This window comes from Petaurus breviceps, unplaced genomic scaffold (assembly GCF_028583685.1).
Source record: "Petaurus breviceps papuanus isolate PSGF00001 unplaced genomic scaffold, PetGlider_PUasm1.0 90919, whole genome shotgun sequence".
In the NCBI taxonomy this organism is placed as follows: domain Eukaryota; kingdom Metazoa; phylum Chordata; class Mammalia; order Diprotodontia; family Petauridae; genus Petaurus; species Petaurus breviceps.
Window position 1 is genome coordinate 30436201 of NW_027187378.1, and position 20097 is coordinate 30456297.

The 20097-nt window shown below is 42.8% G+C and overlaps 1 protein-coding gene across 1 annotated transcript; it reads right to left on the minus strand.

Moving 5' to 3' along the window:
- Positions 1-2623: 2623 nt before the first annotated feature.
- POLR3D (RNA polymerase III subunit D) lies at positions 2624-18719 on the minus strand. Its single transcript, XM_069075706.1, has 8 exons — positions 18203-18719; positions 10299-10342; positions 9660-9811; positions 9335-9459; positions 8959-9127; positions 7917-8179; positions 7453-7605; positions 2624-7288 (listed from the first exon to the last, which is right to left on the minus strand). The coding sequence occupies exons 1-8, from the start codon at positions 18365-18367 to the stop codon at positions 7166-7168; spliced, it is 1194 nt and encodes a 397-aa protein (XP_068931807.1). The 5' UTR covers positions 18368-18719; the 3' UTR covers positions 2624-7165.
- Positions 18720-20097: the final 1378 nt, after the last annotated feature.

Genomic DNA, 20097 nt, shown 5'->3' on the forward strand with positions numbered 1-20097 from the left:
ATCAAGAAATAGACTGGGGGCAGCTAGATGGCACAGTGAATAGAGCATTGGCCCTGGAGTCAGAAGGACCTGAGTTCAAATCTGGCCTCAGACACTTAACACAAAAAACTAGCCATGTGACCCTGGGCAAGTCACTTAACCCCAATTGCCTTACCTTCCCCCTCCAAAAAAAAAAAAAAAAGAAATAGACTGGAAAATGAGCAAAAAGTAAAAAGAACTTGGCAATAAAAAGTTATTATGATGGCAAAGAAGAGCAAGGCACAAAGTTTGAAGCAGATATGAAAACATCTACAACTAAAGACTCAAGAAAAATGCTAATGGGACTCAAGCTTAATGAGAATTCCTAGAAAAGTTAAAGAAAGATATAAAAATGGTAGAGAAAAAATTGGGAAATGAAATGAAAGTGAAGCAAAAAAAAATTATGAAAAATAGTTTGATAAAAGAGGCATGAAAAATACTGAAGAAAATAAGACCTTAAAAAACCAGAATAGGCCTAATGGTAAAAGAGGCATAAAAATTCATTGAAGAAAGTAACTCCTTAAAAACCTGAATAGGCCAAAAGGAAAAAGAGGCACAAAAGCGTGCTGAATAAAATAATTAATTAAATATTAGAATTAGGCAAGCAGAAGCTAAAGACTGCATAAGACATAAAGAAACAATAAAGCAAAGTCAAAAGAATAAAAAAAAAAATAGAGGAAAAGGTGAAATGTCAATCCAGAAAAAAAAAACTGACCTGGAAAATAGATTGAGGAGAAATTATTTAAGAATTATTGGACTGCCAGAAAGCCATTATCAAAAAAAGAGCCTGGACATCATGTTTCAAGAAATTATCAAGGAAATGCCCAATATCCTAGAACCAGAGGATAAAATTGAAATCAAAAGAATCCATCAGTCACCTCCTGAAAAAGATCACCAAATGAAAACTCCCAGGGATACTAAAGCCAAATTCCAGAGCTCCCAAGACAAGGAGAAAATATTGCAAGCATCTAGAAAGAAACAATTCAAACATTATGAAACCACAGTCAGGATCAAAGAAGATTTAGTGGCTTCCAGGTTAAAGGAGTGGAGAACTTAGAATATTATATTCCAGAAGGCAAAGAAGCTAAGATAACACAAAGAATGACATACCCAGCAAAATGAAATGTAATCTGTTAGGGGGAAAATGGATACTTAATGAAATAGAGCACTTTCAAGCATTCCATTAAAAAAACAAAACAAGAACTGAACAGAAAATGTGACATTCAAACATAAAACTCAAGAGAAGCATAAAAAGATAAACAAGTAAAAATCATAAATGACTCAATAAGGTTAAATTGTTTACATTCCTATAGGAGAAGATGATTCATGTAATTCCTAATAATCTTATTGTTGTTAGGGTAGTTAAAAGGAGTTTACATAGACAGGGGGCATGAGTGTGAGTCAATTATGTTGGAATGATCTCCAAAATAATAAAGTGAGTGAGAAAGAGGGAAGCACTTAGAGAAAGGAAAAGAGAGAGGTAAAATGGGAAAAAATTTTATCACATAAAAAAGGCAAGGAAGAGCTTTTACAGTAGAGGGGAAAATGGAAGGGGTGTGGTGGAACACTATGCTTGAACCTTACTCTCATTGGAATTTGTTCAGAGAGAAGAATACACACACACACAACACATTCAGTTGTGTATTCAAATCTATTTTCCCCAGTACGATAATAGGAGGGGAAGGGTAGAAGATAAAGTCTGTGTGTGGAAATGATAAAAGGGAAGGCTGATTAAGGGATGCAGTGGTTAGAAGAAAAAAAATTGAGGAGGGACAAGATAAAAAGAGGAATAAACAAAAGAAAATGGGATGGAGGAAATACATAGTAATCATAACTGTGAATGTGAATGGGATAAGCTCACCCATAAAATGGAAGAGGATAGCAGAAAGCATTAGAAACAAGAATCCAACAATATGTTATTTACTTGAAACAGAAAGACTAGGGATGGCCTCTTGCAGAAAGTAGGCTTGAAACACTTGAAACGGAAAAAACAGAGTTAAGATAAAGGGCTGCAGTAGAATCTAATATGCTTCAGGTGAAGTAAAAAAGGCAGGGGTAACAATCATGGTTTTAGATAAACAAAGTAAAAGCAAAATAGACCCAATTAAAAGGGATAATTAGGGAAACTACATTTTGCTAAAAACCACCACAATGAAGTAATCTAAAAAAAATTTACAGCAAATTTTTCTAATAAAGGCCTCATTTCTCAAATATATAGAGAACTGAGTCAAATGTATAAAAATAAAAGTCATTTCCCAATTAATAAATGGTCAAAGGATATAAATAGGCAGTTTTCAGAAGAAAAAAAATTAAAGCTATTTACAGTCATATTAAAAAATGCTCTAAATCACTATTGATTAAAGAAATACACACTAAAACAACTGTGAGGTACTATCTCACATCTATCAGAAATGACAAATGCTGGCAGGGATGAGGAAAAATATGCATACTAATGAACTGTTGAATAATGAACTGGTCCAACCATTCTGGAGAACAATTTGGAACTATGCTCAAAGGGCTATAAAACTGTGCATTCCTTTTGACCCGGTACTACCACTACTAGGTCTGTATCCCAAAGAGATCAAAGAAAATAGAAAAGGACATATATGTACAAAAAAATCTTTATTAGCTTTTTGTTGTGGCAAAAGAATTAGAAATCAAGGAGATGCTCTCCAATTGGTGAAAGGCTGAACAAGATATGGCATATGATTGTGATGGAATACTGTTGTGCTATAAGAAATTATGGAGGGGATGGTTTCAGAAAAAACATGGTAAGACCCATATGAACTGAAGCAAAATGAATCAAGAAGAATCAGGACATCATTGTGCACAGTAACAGCAATGTTGTAACTGTGAAAGACTTGGCTACTCTGATCAATACAACCCACAACAATTCCAAAGGATTTATGATGAAAAAATAAATGCTATCTACCTCCAGAGAGAGAACTAATCAAATTATAGTTTTCTCACCTTTTTTTTTGTGATATGGCTAATATAGAAATGTTTTGCAAGATTCCACATGTATAATTGATATAATATTGCCTGCCTTCTCAGTCAGTGGGAGAGGTTTGTTAAGGGAGAGAATTTGGAACTAAAAATTTTTAAAGTAAAAATGTTAAAAATAAATAATAAAAATTTAAAATCACAAGAAGATATATCTCTAGGCACAGAGGAATGGTGTTAAAGTTTGACATATTATAGAGCTGGTGCTCAATATAAAGCAACATAATTGCCCCTGCTTTGACAGAAGCCAGGAACTCCCAAGTGACAAAAGGATAAAAATTTAAAACCAATGACTCTATCTGCCAGAGCTGCCCTAGGCCCTCTTCTCTTTTCACTTAAATACAAGTCTTTCTTATGTAATGGATTTACTCCTTGGGCAGTCTGGTGAAGTCAATGGACTCTGCAGAATGGTTTTAAGAAATTGAAGGAAATACTAAATTTCATTGAGGTGAAACTAAGGATGTATTTGCCCCACCATCCCCAAGTTCAGATCCCTAGTTAAGAACCCCTGAAGGCCATTTAACTTCACTTGGTTATCTCATCAAATTCCAGTGGGTTAAATCATTATCTCTATGTAGATGATTCTCAGACCTATATAGCCAGCTTTTGTCTCTCAGCTGAGCTAGTCATCCCATCTCCAGCTGACGCTTTGAAATGAACATCCCATAGAGATCTCAAAGACAGCTTTTATCATCCCTCCCCATTCCCAAACTTCCAAATTACAGTTGAGAGTACCAACCTTCTCCCATTCACTCAGTTCACACAGCCTTGGTGTCATCCTTGAATTCTCTTACCCTATTGATCCAATCTGTTGCCAAATCTTTTCATTTCTACCTTCACAATATCTCATCTGCTTTCTCTTCAGTCACAAATCTAACAGCAGGCCCTTACCACCTCCCTCCCGTATTGCAATAGCCTTCTAACTGGCCTCCCTACCTCTTCTCTTCTCATTCCAATCTTTCCTACACTCAGCTAATCATGTTATTCCTTCTCTGCTCCATGAGCTCTACTGGCTTCCCATTACTTCCAGGACCAAACCAAAAAGCATCGTTTGGCATTTGAAGCTCCTTATATAATGACTATATTGCCTTTTTCCCACCTTTACTCACATTGAGGCACTCTAGAATCCAGCTACACTGACCTATTTGCAGTCCCTCAAACATCTCCCATTTCCATGTCTTTGCACAACTTGTTTACCCTGCCTAGAATACTCTATCCCTCTTCTATACCTTTTGGGTTCCCTGAAGCCCACTTACTGCAAGAGGCCTTCCCTAGTTCCCCTAGCGGCCAAACATCTTCCCCTTTCAGACTTTCATCTACTTTTATACATTTTGTGTGTTGCTAATTATTTACATGTCTCCCCTATTAGAATAGGTGGCTCCTTGGGGAGGGGGGGGGGGGTGGGGGGGGGGGAACAGATTTCCTTTGTATATCCCCAGTGCTTAACACAATTGCCTGGCACATAGTAAATGCCTAATAAATGCATGTCTACTAATTTAAGTTTTAAGCCGCCACCCAAAACTGCAGTGCTCATCATTCTTAGGGAAGACAAGATCTTTCTTCAAAGATTTTAAGAGCTGGAATCTATGAGGATTTAATTGGCCCCAAAATCGAACTAGGGCCAATGGGTAGAAATTGTAAATAGGCAAGTATAGGCTTCACATAAGGAAAAACTTAATTAATGAGTGCTATCCATTGGGTTGTATGATGATGGAGCAGATGCCTTCTCACTGAAACTCTATAGAAAGCTGGAGGCTTGGTTGTCAGATCATCACTCATATATCATATGTGGCTGGACTCAACAGCCTTTCAATTCTGAGAGGTCAAGATCTGTGATTATTCCTATTTTATGGATGAGGAAACCAAGACTCAGGTTCATGAGCAACTCAGGTTGCACATTCTATAAAGTGACAGAACTGTCTCGGGCTGGATTTGAACTCAGGTCTTCCTGACTCCAGACTCCATCCACTGTGCCACCAGCTACTTCAAAAGAGGAGCAACAATGGTGACCTAGAGAGTCCAAGGAAATCCAGGCTCATCTGCAATTCTGGTCAGCTTCACTTCCCCCTCAACCTGTGGAAATGGTGCCTAAACTGACTGCACTTCCAAGGAAGCCTTTCCTCTCCAGACACTGGACTGGCCTAGATCTATGATTTCACTGCATAAGGAATATCCAGGGATGAATTTTCCTTTGTCAACACAGATCAGCAACTGTTTTGCAACTTAATTCTGAGGTCCTGAGAAGGTGTGACTTACCCAAGTTCACACAGCCATTAAGTGTCAGTAGCAGGACCTGAACCCAGGATCTCCCCACCTCCAAGGCTAGCTTTCAGGTCATTATCCCAAACTGTGTTTTCTAGCATAAAAGCAGCTTTTCCAGGACAAAGCAGAGATGCATGAACTTATGTGAGCAGATGGACAGAGCAATAGCCACGTGTTCTACTGACCTCTGTAACCATTTATTGACCAGGAGGTTTGTAGATGATGGGACCAGGGAAGAACCTCATCCATGACTGATACAGTGGTGGAACAGAACAAAGGAAAAGAGTTCACTACAGGAAATCAGTTTCCTCACCAGGGCCACTTAGAAGCAGGGAGAGGGTCATCTCTATGAAATTATAGCCTCTCGAGGCCTCATTTCCATTTAATAAGCAGCTTAGTAGGCTCACAGCAAAGGGCTTCTTGGGAACAAGTCTCAGCCCCAAGTGAACTCTCCTCTCCTAAGAAATTATGCACTAAGCTCCAAGATCATCTCTGGGAGAGGGCCATTGGTACCAGCCACAGATGCAATGCTGGACCCTGCTTTGGACCTCATTGTGCCTTTAGAGACCATAAGGCTAGAGAACAGGTTTTTCCCTCTATCTATGCAAAACTGTAATACTACATCCTCCTTGAACAAGGCAATGCTTTGGGAGAATATCTGGAAGTCTTGCATCTCCTACTCCTTGCAAACTGAGACATGTAAACATGACACTGTGTAGCTAATGTTGGAGGAAACTCGGTACAGCTGCATCAGGAGGTATACAGATTCTACTAAGAAGGGAAAGGAGAGGCAAGCTTCTCCTCAAGGGGCTATCCCTTGGAAGAATGAAATGCCTGGTGATCCAAGACAACCTGTATACTGAAGGCAATAATACCATGGACCTCCAAACATAAAAGCCAAAGAATGAAAGCCAAGTTATAACTGTGATCCAAGAAGAGTAGGTGTGTTTTACGGTGGTGGGAGAGTGGGGAACACAAGTAGGGTCTATCCAAGTTTAAGGCTTTTGAAATAGCACACTACATACATCACAGAGGGCCTCCCTCTGTAAAGCCCATTGCTTTTTTCTTATCCAGGCATATGTCAACCTTTGACTAAGGGTGGTGACAATACCTTGGGGTCACCACAATTATCCCTCTCTGAGGGGAACCTAGCTACTCTAGCAGAGGAAAAGTACTACAGTGGTTAGGCGTGGCTTGGGCCCCCCAAATCAGTCAAGAGCACATGAAGATGAAGAAACAGTGTGTTGACATAAATTTCTCTATTCATGCCTTCCAACAAAGCCTACATTCTAGCAAAATGCTGGCTTAAGAAGAGTCCATGACAAAAAGGGTATCCTGCAGTTTGTTTCAGGACCTTTAAAAATAGTAGATTTTCCTGTGTTTTCTGCTTGAGAGGAGTAAAGCTGGAGCCTTTTCCTCTGAGATACAGCTGACAAAGGACTAGGGGAAAGAGTTGGAAGTTAAGGCACAGGAAACACCTATACTTCCCTCCAGGAGATTCAAGTAAGAGAAAAACCAAAAGAAATAGTCTTATTTTCCATGGCTCCATTTGGGTCTCCACTGCCCTTCAGCACATAGGCATACAGTCAGCACAAAAAGGAGGAGACATAAATATACAGTATAAATAGAGCGGGCACAAGCCCAGAAATACAGCAGCAGGCATGTGTACATTATTTCCATTCTCTCCAAAGGCTATCAAGCCATTCATCACTACTTGGGAAGAAGTCATTGAACCATTATAATCTCTGGACAGCCAGCCATGATATTTATTGGAGGCAGGAGCTGCAGGTTGGAATGATCTTCTGGATCCCAAAGGAGTTCAAGAATGAAAATCCTAGGGCAAAAAGCCAATGGCACCCCTTTCACCCTCAGTCGGCTGGTTCTACCGCTGTTTGTGATCCAATAGGGATTCGAAATCAGGGGAGCACACAAGCTTGTGTTTCACATGGCCCAGCACTGTCAGATCGCCTGTTCTGCTGTCTCCAATGCCCACAGACACCAGCTCCTACAAGTGAAGGAAGAATAATCTCATTGCTACTCAGTCTCAGCTTTTCCTAAACCCCAACCTTCTCTGCTTCTCTGACTCAGCACCCAGCTCCAAGATCCCTACCAAAGAATTTCACTCCATAGGCCCTTAGAAATTTATTGGTTACTACTGTCAAATATTACCTGCAAAAAGGAGCAGGAAGTACCCACAGTTACATCCAGAGTCACTTTGCCCAGAAGCAGCTGTACCTTTCCTGATTTTCGGATAAGCAGTTTTCCCACCTGACCCTCTGTCAAGTCACTCAGTGTACATAGGTTCTCGGCCAGTTTAGCTTCCTACAGGTTAGATGAGAAAGAAGATAAGTCATTCTTAATTGTGCCAAGGAAGTGAGCAATCCTCTTCCCTATGACTTTGAACTACCCCAATAAACGGTAGTGTCAGGTAGGAAATCAAAGGAACTGAACTCTTGACTTTCCAAAGAGCCCCCCCCATACCAAAATCCCCAAATGAGCCAGGGAGGAGAAAATGAGGAGTATTCCTGACAAAAGTCAGGCCAGAAGGGGAATGATACACACTCGGGCTCCCTCCATCTAACCTCGGACCTCTCTTCCCTGGCTGTGTGCCAAGCTCATTGCCCCAACCATACCCGGTCTTTCTCTGGCTTCACAAGCACCATCTGCCCATCTTCTCCCTGAACCTCTGTCTTGATGGGTTTGATGTCCTGGGTAGGAGGCTGACCAGGAAGCGTGTCAGGCAGCTGCAGGAACAAAAGCTCTTCCTCCTTGGCAAAACTCAGTTCCCTGAGTAAGTCTGCCACAGACACATCTTGAGGAAGTCCAGGTGCCATTCGGCCAGGCCGGGATGGGGCAGCTGCCTTGGCCTCATCTTCATCTTGTGGTTCCTCTTTTACTGCCCCAGAGAAAACAAATGAAGGGATTCCTACTGGGAAGCTTTTCTAGAGGGGTGTGTGCATGTGTGGTACATATGTGTAAGTTTGGAAATTTCTGCACTAAAAAAAATTTTAAAACTCACTTGAAAGTACTTATGTATTTATGAAATTTCAATGTTTTAAAGACTTTATAGCAAGTGACCCAGAAATGTGCAAACTGGGAGATCCATAAATGGATCTGACCAAATGAACATTTAGAAAAGAAACTGCACAGTCTCAAGAAGCCTCTCTGAAACACCTTTTAGAGCCAGGAAGCATTCCCTAATTCCAGGGTAAGGTCATAAAAAGAACATATCACAACATATATTGTAACATATGTTGCACCAGTCTTGAGACATGGGAGTATGTGTGCATTCATCTTTTGTAGGTTTCTAATGCCAAGTGCTCCTTGAGGACAGAATTCGGAGGATGCATTTCATTCCTGAGCATCCTGCCATTCTGCAGGTGGCATGTCAGTGGGCCAGGAGCCAGATGGCTATAGACAGCCAAGCTACTGGTGCTGGACACATGGTCTAGCATAGGGCAGCAGCTGGCAACCTCTTGGCATGGAAGGCCCTATTTCTCTGTAGCCAGCTTGGGGAAACACTTGTCAATGCTGGCAACCTCCTGGCATGGAAGGCCCTATTTCTCTGTAGCCAGCTTGGGGAAACACTTGTCAATAAACAGCCCCTGAAGGGACTATTTGGAAAGATTCCCTGTGAAGGAGAAAGGGAGACAAGCTGGCAGGTAAGAAGGATACCTTTCAGTGCTGGTATATCCACCTCCATGTTCTCTTCCTTGGTCCTCCCCAGCCAGGGCTTAACATCAGGCTCTTCACTCTCTTCTTTAAAAAGCCACCCTGAGTGAGCCAGAGGAAGCTGCACAGGTTTGTTTCGTGTATCATTCTTGAGCCCTGGGTCATCTATGAACTGCCAGAAGGAAGAATCAGAAGACTCTTATGACTAGGCAAGAAGGAAATGCACAACATTTAATGGTGCCCTGCTCTCTTCCAACCAAGGGGCAGATGGCAAAAATTCCCAAGACCAGCCTTTTGGAAGACATAAGTAAGAACTCTTTCTATAGTCATGCCTTCCCAGAGGCCCTCCCCCTGAACCTCCCTGGGACCCAATACCTACATCATCCTTCTCCAGCATGCGTAGAATTTGTTTAGTTTCCTCATCTGTTTCCCTCTTCTCCTTTTTAATGTTGATGATATGAGATGGACCAAAGTCTGACACATCCACTGTCTTATCCCAGTTCCCTGTAGGAAATCATTCAGCCATTTGGGACAAGGAAGAACTCAAGAAGAAGAGAACACAACTAGGGAACATTAAGACCAACCCCTTATTCTTCTTCATGACAGGCTGGCTGGCCACTTACAACATCCCTAGGTCTCAACTCAAAGATTTAATTCAAATCCACCACCTATTTCTTCCACTCTGACCCCCAATATTTTTATACCTTTTTTCTTCATCATTTCTGCAGGACCCTGCTCAAAAATGGAGTGGGACTGAATCACTTCTGGACGACCCCTTCCTCGACCATGCCCATCTCGTTGTCGATCTCGATCCCTCTCCCGTTTCTCTTTCTTGACTGATATTTCTTCCTTTGGCCTGAGGAAAGGAAAGTGTCACTTTGCCTAAGAGCAGTTGTACCCTATTCTCCCCACCTCAAAAGCTGATCTCAAGGACATAGATCTGTTCTAATCTGGGGAGCATCTCCTTATTTTGTGGGGTCTGGAGTCATGGGGCCTTACAGTTCAATTCTAAGGTAAAGCGAGTCAGAACTCAAACTGGAATCCATCTGCTTCTGTTCTTTCTCTGCACAGATCCTTATAGCAGGATTCCCATCACTTTCAACTTTAGTAACTAGTAACTACTGAAATACAGAGTTTAAGATATTTAACACAAGATGTTTTAGGAAGGGATTTTTGTGACTACAGGGTTGCTAGAATGAAAAGGATTTCAAAGGAAAGTCTTTGGTTTTTCTTTGCCTAACTAGACCAAGGCTTGGCCTTCAGTCCACCTTAACAGCTTCATAGTCCCAAGACTCTAAAACAGTTAAATGAGGGGAAGCCTCACAAGAGGCCTAACCACTTACTCTTCCTTGATCTTCCGGCTAATGATGTTAGGAGTGAAGGTTTTCTGGAAGTAAAATAATACAGATCATAAAGTATAGAACACCATGCCAACCATTCATCAACTTTTTTTTTTTTACTTATACAATATCATGAACTAAAGAGAGATTCAAGTTTCACAGAACTGGTAATTGGCCTAGGAAGAGAAAGTATCTAATGCCACATCCATGTCATATAGTAAGGTATGAATGGAACTCCCAACTCTCATTTTGCCTCATTCAGGCTCATTTTGCCTTTATTTGTAGCTTTACCGTCACTCTCCCCTGCTACCTCCAAATCTGCAGCTTTACATCCATGGGAAAAAAAACTTATTTTTGATAAAGCACAGATGTGACACAAACAGATTCATCCTGGCAGTGTTCCCCACTGGCATGGGGTCTGGCAATCCCTCCCCTCTCTCTGGGCTTACTCAACCCAACTTGGACACAGGCTGGTAGGTTTGGGGACAATGTGTTCTTTCTCACAGTGGTAGGTTAGTCAATGATGCAACCACACTGCTATTATTCATGTTCTAAGGGTACTAAGGGCAGCCCAGTGTGTGGGAGGTTACACTCTTCTGCTCACCATTGTGGCTTCTGTGCTTCTGATGATGCAATTCCCATTTAAATAAGTCAGTCACTAATGATACCTTCAACTCAATTTTGAAACAAGAGGCAAAGCAATAATAATCACAATATAACCTTTTCTCAATAGAAATCAAAAGCAGAAATAGTAAAAATATGACAATTTTGATTTGAACCATACTCTTCCACCAATATAGTGTCTGTGGGGGAGAACAGGCACACACTTAGAAAAACTTAGCAATGAGGCAAATGATTTAAGGAAACTCACGCATGAAGCAACTCATGACTGAACTGCAAGCCTCAATGTCAGTGGTCTCTTTTTTAGGCAAGGGTCTCCATCATGCATCATCTGCTCCTTTCTGAGCCTCTCTCGTCTTTTGATGCAGGAAACTACTTCTCTACTTTCAGGTTACTGAAACAAAGTTATAGTCTAGAAAAGTTGTGGCAAAACACTTTCCATGAAGCAGTAATTACCTTAAGACCAGAATCTGCCAATCTAACCAGGGCTGCTCTGTTCTCTATGGGTTATGAGAGGGCTTCCCCTTCCCAAGCAGTAGGCAGCTAAGGACGATGCCAATGTTCCCCAGTCAGCTCTTCAAACAGCTAAGGATTGTTTTCTCCAATCAGCTCTCAGCAAAGCAAGCTCTCCCCTAAGGAGCACAAATCACAGCAAGACAGATACAATGCCCCTCTCTCCCCCTAGGTGGCTCTCTTTCAAGTCACAGAGGGTAGCAAAGGACAACACAGGCAGGCAGCTATTGTTTCTTCATCTGCCTTTTCATCTACTGTCTTTGCCTAGTCTCTTCTGGCTCCTAAGGCTTCAAAACAGGACCTCCTACAAAGAATAATCTATTTCTAACTCACAAACTCAAAATCCCCAGTTCTATCAGGCATAATACAAACAAAAAAATAGTTTTTCCATAGTTCCCCAAAAGTTCTTTAATTTATCATTTTTCAGACATTTTCCTTTAAAACCCTGAAAAGGACCATATATAAATGAGCTTATAGACGACAACGCCTTACAACCATCCCCACCTTTAGTCAGGACCTGTGACTTTGAGGAGCTTTCTAAAAGGTTCCCTAAGTATATCTGAGAGACGGTTTACTCTTAGGTTCTCAGAACTGTCTCAAGTTGCTTTTCTCACATAAATATCCCTTTTATGCTCCTTATGGTTAAAAAAAATAGTCCCTCTAAAGGACAACATCTCATGCTAATTAATATTCCACTACAAAGGCAGATTCTGCTGACCATCTCAATATCAAATCGAGGTGATTGGGTTGAGCTTCTGCAGTGATTCAGTGGATGGTTAGTGACTTCAGGAAATGGCTGGGAGAGAGGTGGCAGCTCTAGCCATAGCACTGGTGTTAAAAATAATCTGAAGTCTAATCAGATATTTTTACCCCTATCCCATCTCCACTCACAAGTTACCTGTCATCTTCCTAATAAACTGTTCTGATCTCATCCCTCTGACTCCCAAATAAAGTCTAAACATCTTATTTATTTGGTATTTATGGCCCTCCATAACCTGGTTCTAACCTATCTTCCCAGACTTACCTTGAAATATTACCTGCATATACTCTACTCTCCTGACAAATAAAATTAATCTTATAGATAGTGGAAAGTACACTGGACCTGACACTAGGAGAGAGCTGGGCTTAGAATCAAACTCTGACACTTACTATTTGTGTTATTGTGTTAAAGTCACCATCTCTTGACTCAATTATGAAGTGGCAAAATAAAGATAATAATATCTATAGATGGCTGTTATAAAGATTGAATGAATAATGCATATAAAATGATTTAATTAAGCTTACCAACCTTAAAGCTCTAGATAAATGTCTTGGGTTTTTTTTTTTGGGGGGGGGAAGGAGGGAGCTTTTGAGAGGCAATGGGGTTAAGTGACTGGCCTAGAGTCACACAGCTAGAAGTGTCTTAGGCAGAATTTGAACTCAGATCCCACTGACTCCAGGGCTGGTGCTCTATTCATTGCACCACCTAGCTGCCACATCATCAATTTTTATTTGTTGTCCTACCTTCTCTTTTCTTCTTAACTCCTCTCTCCATATCTCCACATGTTAAAAATCCTTCCTTTCTTGAAGACCCAATTTATATTCCTTCATGAAGCCCTCCCTAATCCCCCACATGAAACCACAAATTTCTTATAATACCCTGTCTAGTCCTTTCCTTTGCCTTTATTGTATTTTACCCTTCTAGCCTGTTTATGTACAAACCTTATTCTTCAGGTCAGAGTCTGTATCTTATAATAATGATAATAAGCATTTATATAGCACTTTAAGGTTTGCAAAGCACTCTGACACCTCATTTTCCCCCCTGGTTGCACTCATTTTAGACTTTGCTGACTTCTTCCCCAGGACCCCCCCTTGACACTGTTCTCCTACTGCATTTCAGCTTCCTTCCCTCATTAGACTGTAAGCTCCTTTAGGGCAGGGACTTTCTTTCTCATGTTGGTATCCCCAATGCTTAGCACAGTGCCTCACACATAGTTAGGGGCTTAATAAATGTTCACTGACCATCTGTTGCCTCTGGGAGGTCGATGCTATTATCATCCTAAATTTACAGAGGAGAAAGCTGAGGCAGTAAAGACTTGCCTATAGTTACACAGCTAAGGAGTGTCTGAGGTAAGATTTGAACTCAGATCTTCCTGATTCTAAGACTTAACACTCTATAAACCACACCTTTACTGTTTCAAGAACATTTATCTACATATCCTTAAGTCTGACACAGTGGACCGCATACAGTAGATCCTTAATAAGAGTTCCTGGAAATTAATTTGTTTGTTGACTTGATGATGATTGATCAAGATCACTGAAGCTTTATATGTCATTCCACCTCCATTTAAAACACCCAGATCTTGGGGCAGCTAGGTGGTGCAGTGAATAGAGCACCAGCCCTGGAGTCAGGAGGACCTGAGTTCAAATGTGGCTCAAGACACAACACAAAAACTAGCCGCGTGACCTTGGGCAAGTCACTTAACCCCAACTGCCCCTACAAAGAGCAAAAAAACAAAACAAACAAAACACCCAGACCACTTGCTTATAATACACAATCAGCATGCAAAACCCTGTCACCATAATTACCTAGGGAAAACTATGTTTTCCAGATACCTCCCTCAGACTATTCATTTATATGACTTCATTTTCTCTTTAAAGGTGCCCCAAAGTTTACTTTAACCTAATTTCAACAGCAAATAAGACACTCTATGAGGAGGGACACTATGAGTTTTGCTCCATGCTTTGCAGCCCATCGCATGGCTCTGTAGCCAACAACTGTGCCTTACACGATGTAAGTGATGGGCAGCAATGAAGGGGCAAGGACGGCTACTGCAGGTCTTCCTTCACAGCCACTCTATGTACAGCAGAAGTAACCAAAAACCAGAAAGCCTGGGCTCCAGGAAGGCCCAAATCCCTTGAGCTTCAGTCTATATTTCTAAATTTCTGTGGAGTAAGCTACATGAGTCCCTGGAACCTGTATCTCAATACATCCAACATTTAACTCATTTCTCCTTAAACCTGACCTTCTTCCTAATTCCTTCCTCATTTCTGCAGATGGTATAATCACTAGTCTCCCTGTGACCCAGGCTCAAAAGCAGGGAGTTATCTCTCTCCCCCCAGGACCTAATCAGTAGCCAAGTCTTATCAATTTGATCTCTATGATCTCCCTCAAACTCACCCCCTCTTCTCTATTCAAAAAGACATCCTCAGAGAGTTCAGGTCATTATTACCTCTCCTTTAGGTTACTTGAACAGAAACACAGAAAAATCAGAGCTGGAGGGAACCTCAGAGACCACCTAATTCACCCCCTTAACAACACAAAAGAGCAGACTAGAGCCCAGAGAGATGGAATAATCAGAGCAGACTAGGGCCCAGAGAGATGGAATAATCAGTAAATTAGCCTCCTGATTAGTCTCTCAAGCTTCTAGTTTCTCCTCCCTCTAATCAATGCTTTTACAAAACTGCCAAAATAATCTTTCCCAGGCACAGATATGACCCATATAGCTCAAGATCCTTCAGTGATTCCTCATTTGAAGTAAATCATTTCTTAGCTTGACGTTTAAGACCTTTAAAATCTGGCTTTTACCTCTAGGTGATATATTGTAGTATGAAACACAGTGGCTTTGCCCTTCAAGATTGGCATCTGCAGTGATACAAATTAATGCTCAAGGTGACCAAAAAACTGCCTCCAACAATGAGAGGTACAGCAAGCAGACCAAAGGAGGTAGGGCATGCTTTTTCAGAGATGGGTTGAACTGGGGGCCAGTAAGGCCTTTCACCTCTAAAATTATGATTCTGTGAAGTCCTCGCTCCTCTACTTATGTACAGAGCGACTTCTAGCAAGTCATTTTGGGCTCCAGACTATGAAATAGGAAGAGCTTAAAGTCTCTTCCACCTCGAAATCTTCTACAATGCTGTCCTTTTCATGTACTCCTTAACATTTGCAAAGACTGTCCCAAACATGGGGCAAACTCTCACAGCATCTCTACTCGATCTTTAAGGCTGATCTATGAGAAGCCTGCCCCAGCTGAAGGCCTAGCAAGCACTTAATGTTTGTTGAACTGAATTCTCAGCAAAGCTAGGTGGCATGATGGCAAAGACACTGCACTTGGAGAGAAGTCCCAGCTCCAACATTAGTAGCCATGTGAGCCCAGCAATTGTGACTCCCAGTGAGTCACTGTAAAAGGCAGAAAATACGCTGCACTGTCTACTGTACAAGGCTGTTGGTAAGGAATTGTTTTATAAACCTTAAAACGCTATAGAAAAGCGAGCTGCTCTCTCCTATGGTGATACTTAGGCTGATCCTCAGACAAAAGAGACTACAGCCTTTCACAGGTCTGTACTGGAAGCTCCTCCAGTCTGGCAGAGCCTTCCTCCCTTTGTTTATCCCTCATGTAACCTTTGGTGGATATGGAAAACAACTTAAGAACCATGGTACTGAGTTTCTAAAGCAGAGAAGCTAGGGGTGGGGGTGAAAAACTGGCCTCTAGGAGTTAGAAGTTAGAAGTGTTAAGCTGCTTTCTTGTCTGGTGAATTGTGGCCAACTCCCTGCAAAAATGGAGAGCATAACACCTGCATTATCCACCTCAAAGACAGTGCTGAGGACAGCATTTTGTAAATCACACATTGTATGCCAGTGAGCCAGGTATCACTTTCATCACCAAAAGGCTGCCAACAGGTTGTCACAAAAGATTGTCTTTTTTTTTTTTTAAAGCCATAGCAACACATGAAGGTGGCCTACCTACTAGGCAGGGAAAGAACTTTCATCTGAATCAGTGAAATCTCAGGTCCTTTAAGGATTAAAGAATTGCTATTATCATCGCCACTAAACATCTCTTGTATATATCCCTTTCACTCAGAGAGCCACCAACCTCATTCAGGCCTTCATAACTTCCCAGCTGGATTACAGCAATAGCCTTCTAATGAGTTTCTTCCCTTTCCAACCTAACATCCACACAGCTGCCAAATCAGTATTCCTAAAGCAGAGAGGTCTATGTCACTTCTCCCACTCAAAAATAAATCACTGGGGGTGACTAGGTGGCTCAGTGAATACAGCACCAGCTCTGGACTCAGGAGGCTCTCAGTTTATAAAGCCAGCCTTAGACACCCCAACTGCCTCAAAAAAAAAAAGTCAGTGGCAAACTCCTGCTTGGCTTTTAAGGCCCTTCATAATCTGACTCCAACTTCTCTTTTCAGACTTATTTCATATTACTTTCCCTCATACACTTTTCATTTCAACTAAACTAGACTACTTACTCAACCCCCCTGCCTTTGTATAGACTTGCATCCAGTGCCTGGAAAGCTCCCCTTCCTTACCTCTATCTCTTGGAATCCCTAGAACCCTAAAACTCAGTTCAAGTGCCAACCTTTCTAGATTTACCACCACCATTAAGTACCCCCCTTGGGCTCTTCTCTCCTCTTAACTCCTTCTTGTTGTTCCTCTAGTCTGACTGTGAACCTATTTGGGGAGGTTTTTGGCAAAGACACTGGACTACTTTGCCATTTCCTTCTCCAGCTCATTTTACAAATGAGGAAACTGAGGCAAGCAGGGTTAAGTGACTTGCCCAGGGTTACACAGCTAGTGTGTCTGAGGCTGGATTTGAATTCAGGAAGAAGAATCTGACTCCAGGCCCAGCATTCTTTATATTTGGTATTGACTTCTCTGTGTATACATGACACAGAACTTTGACACAGAACGTAAGCACCAAAGGGAAAAGATTACACTCATTTTCAGCTACCTCTTCGGTACCATTTTCAGACTCTCCCCATTTGCAGTATTTGGCTGTAACTTAATAAATGTTTGTGAAATGAATTTCTTCATTTAAGTCTTTCCTGATGCTTTATCTTGGGGAGGAAGCAATTGTGATGCCAGAGGAAAACAAGCTCCTACAGGTCCTGCCATGCTGGAAAATGTCCAGTACAGACCACTGCTGTCCAAGGACCAGGGCTGTACTGGTTATGAAGAGAGAGCCAGATCACCAGGTTGGCCGCAAGGAGATGGAATCTTTCAACCATACCAACTCCATGTGCTTTCTGCTAGGCATCAGAGGTGGTGAAACAGAAATGCTGAACCGGCAGTCGGGAGACCCAAGATCAAATTTAACCTCAGATGATGCTTACTAGCTGTGTGCCCTGGGGCACATCATTTCACCCGTCTGCCTCAGTTCTCTCATCTATAAAATAACAGCACCTACCTCTCAGTATAGTGGTGAGGACCAAATGAATGAGTTATTTGTAAAAGAGAGTTGTTTATCACAATGCCTGGCACAGAGTAGATTTACTTTGTCTTATTTAAAAACTTTTTTTACTAAAGTATCGTAAAGTTTAAGGGCAGGGCTCCTAGTCTGTGAAGGGAACGCCCACACTGGAGATGTCAGGGGTCCCTGCAGCAAGGGATCCACCTAATGGAACAAGAACTCCCTACGTGCAGGGCGCAGTGTTAAGCTAGGAGGATTCAAACAAACCCAAACCCTTCCAGCCGAGATAAACGAAGTAAACATAAATATGATCTGAGCTGGGAAAGAACACTGACGACTCTGGCAGGATCGGAGGGGGCTTCCAACAGCACCAGACATGCGGGTCCGGCCTCGAGAGGCGCCAAGCTAAGTTAGGAAGGCGACACTGGCATGAAGAGTGCGGAGAAGAAACCGACTGTACAAAGGCTCGGAAGCGGGAGATGAAGGCTAAGGAACCCAGCACGGAGCGCGGGGGACGGAAGAGCGTGCAATAAGCCGGGAAAGCAGGGCCGGGGCTAGCCTGGGCGGGCGGCCTTCTCTAACTACCCTTCTTACCTTCTTGACGCCCCCAAGAGTGAGGTCTCTGGAACGGATAGAAGGGAGGCGGCCCGGGGTGAGGGGGGCCGCGGGACGCCGCCCGATTAGCCCCCGGGCCCCTGGCAGCGAGGGGCGGCCCCCTCCGGCGGGGCCCGGTTCCCCCGCTGAGCTGCCCTCCGACATCCTGAGAGTGCCCACCACCTAGAGTCACGTGGCAGAGAAGCCTTGGCCAGTAATGCACAGCGTCCACCTGGACCAGCTCACACCAGCCTCGCCCCCGTCGCCATTGCTGCGGCTGCGCCAGATAACGGGGCGGAACTTGACGTGTAGCTCCTGGGGGCCGCCACCTTGAGGAAGGGCGGAAGTCAGTCTGGCCCGACGCTTCCGTCTCGTTCGCGTGCACGTCACTGAAGAGCCAAGGCGAGGGGAGGAAATTGGAGGGCCCGAATGGGCGTCGCCATCTTAGTAAAGGGCAAAAGTGAAAATGCCAGTCCCTTTGCTTCTTTTTTCTTTACGAACGAAGCAGCTCTCCTCAGTACGCAGTTTGGGTGTAGCCATCTTCTTAAAGGGCGGAAGTGCCGCTGAGCAGGGGGAGGGGCACTTGGTGGAAGAGTTGCGCTTTGCATGCGCATGCGCCCAACCGTTTTCTAGAGCAGAGGGAACCACGTAGGAAGTCTTAACCTGTTGTCTGGGACCTCTTCTCGTCCTCAATCAATAAGTGGAGACAGGAAGTCTAGAGCGAAACAACTCCTGTCCCCAAAGACCCAGCTATCAGTATATAAGCATTCATTAAACACCTACAGGCACCGCATGCACTAAATGCGAGGGAGACCAAAGTAAAAGACCATCCCTGCTCTCCAGGGGCTCACAGGCTGAAGTGGAGACCACGTGTGAACAGCTGTGTACGTTGTGGAGATAGTCAACAGAAGGAATACATATGTAAAATATATGCAGAATGAGATCGGTGTAGTTGTACCAGCCGTGTAGTCCTGATCTAAAAAATAGCCAGTCAGGAAAGGCTTAAAGTAGCAGGCAGCTCTTGAGCTGAACGTTAAGACTCAGCTAGGTGGCGCCATAGTGTATAGTGCTGGACCTGGAGTCAGGAAGGTGCATCTTCACGAGTTCAAAAGTGTGACCCTGGGCAAGTCACTGAACCCTGTTTGCCTCAGTTTCCTCATCTGTAAAATGAGATGGAGAAGGAAATGGAAAACCACTCCAGGATCTTTTTCCAGAAAACCCCAAACGGGGTCACACAGAGACAGAAAGTGTGAGAAGAGGCGAAGTCCAGATTACAAAGAATTTTAAATTCCACACAGAGGAGTTTTATTTGATCCTGGAGGTAATTAGGGACCCAGTGGTGTTTACTGAGTAGGGTGATGGCTTGAGGAGGAGAAAGAACCACTTGGTAGGAAGAGCTTGGTTTCCCTGGTTTCCTTCAGGATTCAGCTCAAGGCCTGTCCTCTACAGAAGGCTTTTCCTGATTCTCCCTCTGCACATCCCCCCCACCCCCCCATTGTAGTGCTTTTTCTTCTCAGATTACTTTTCATTACTCTCCTTTAGTCAATAAACCTCTCTAAGGTGCCTACTATGTGCCGGGAACTGTGCTAAGCTCTGGTAATACAAAAAGGCAAAAGACTATCCCTGCCCTCACAATCTAGTAGGGGAGACAAGAAGCATATATGTATAAAAAAGACCGAACTATACACAGGATAAAGAGGAAATAGTTAAGAGAAGGAAGACGCTAAAATTAAGAGGCATCCTATAGAAGGTGGGATTTCGGCTGAGATTTGGAAGAAGCCAAGGAAACTAGTAGTAGAGATGAGGAAGAACATTCAGACATGGGGGACAGTCAGAGAAAACATCTGGAGCCAGCCATGGAATGTCTTGTTTATGGAACATTTCCTGTTTTCTTC

What these genes read in the sequence shown, in the direction of transcription:
- POLR3D (XM_069075706.1), bottom strand. Translation starts at nt 18,367, where the DNA reads ATGTCGGAGGGCAGCTCAGCGGGGGAACCGGGCCCCGCCGGAGGGGGC. An exon ending in CTCTTGGGGGCGTCAAGAAG is followed by an intron (nt 10,343 to 18,202) that starts GTAAGAAGGGTA and finishes TTTTACTTCCAG; the next exon opens with AAAACCTTCACTCCTAACAT. An exon ending in CTTCCTGCTCCTTTTTGCAG is followed by an intron (nt 7,289 to 7,452) that starts GTAATATTTGAC and finishes CTTCACTTGTAG; the next exon opens with GAGCTGGTGTCTGTGGGCAT.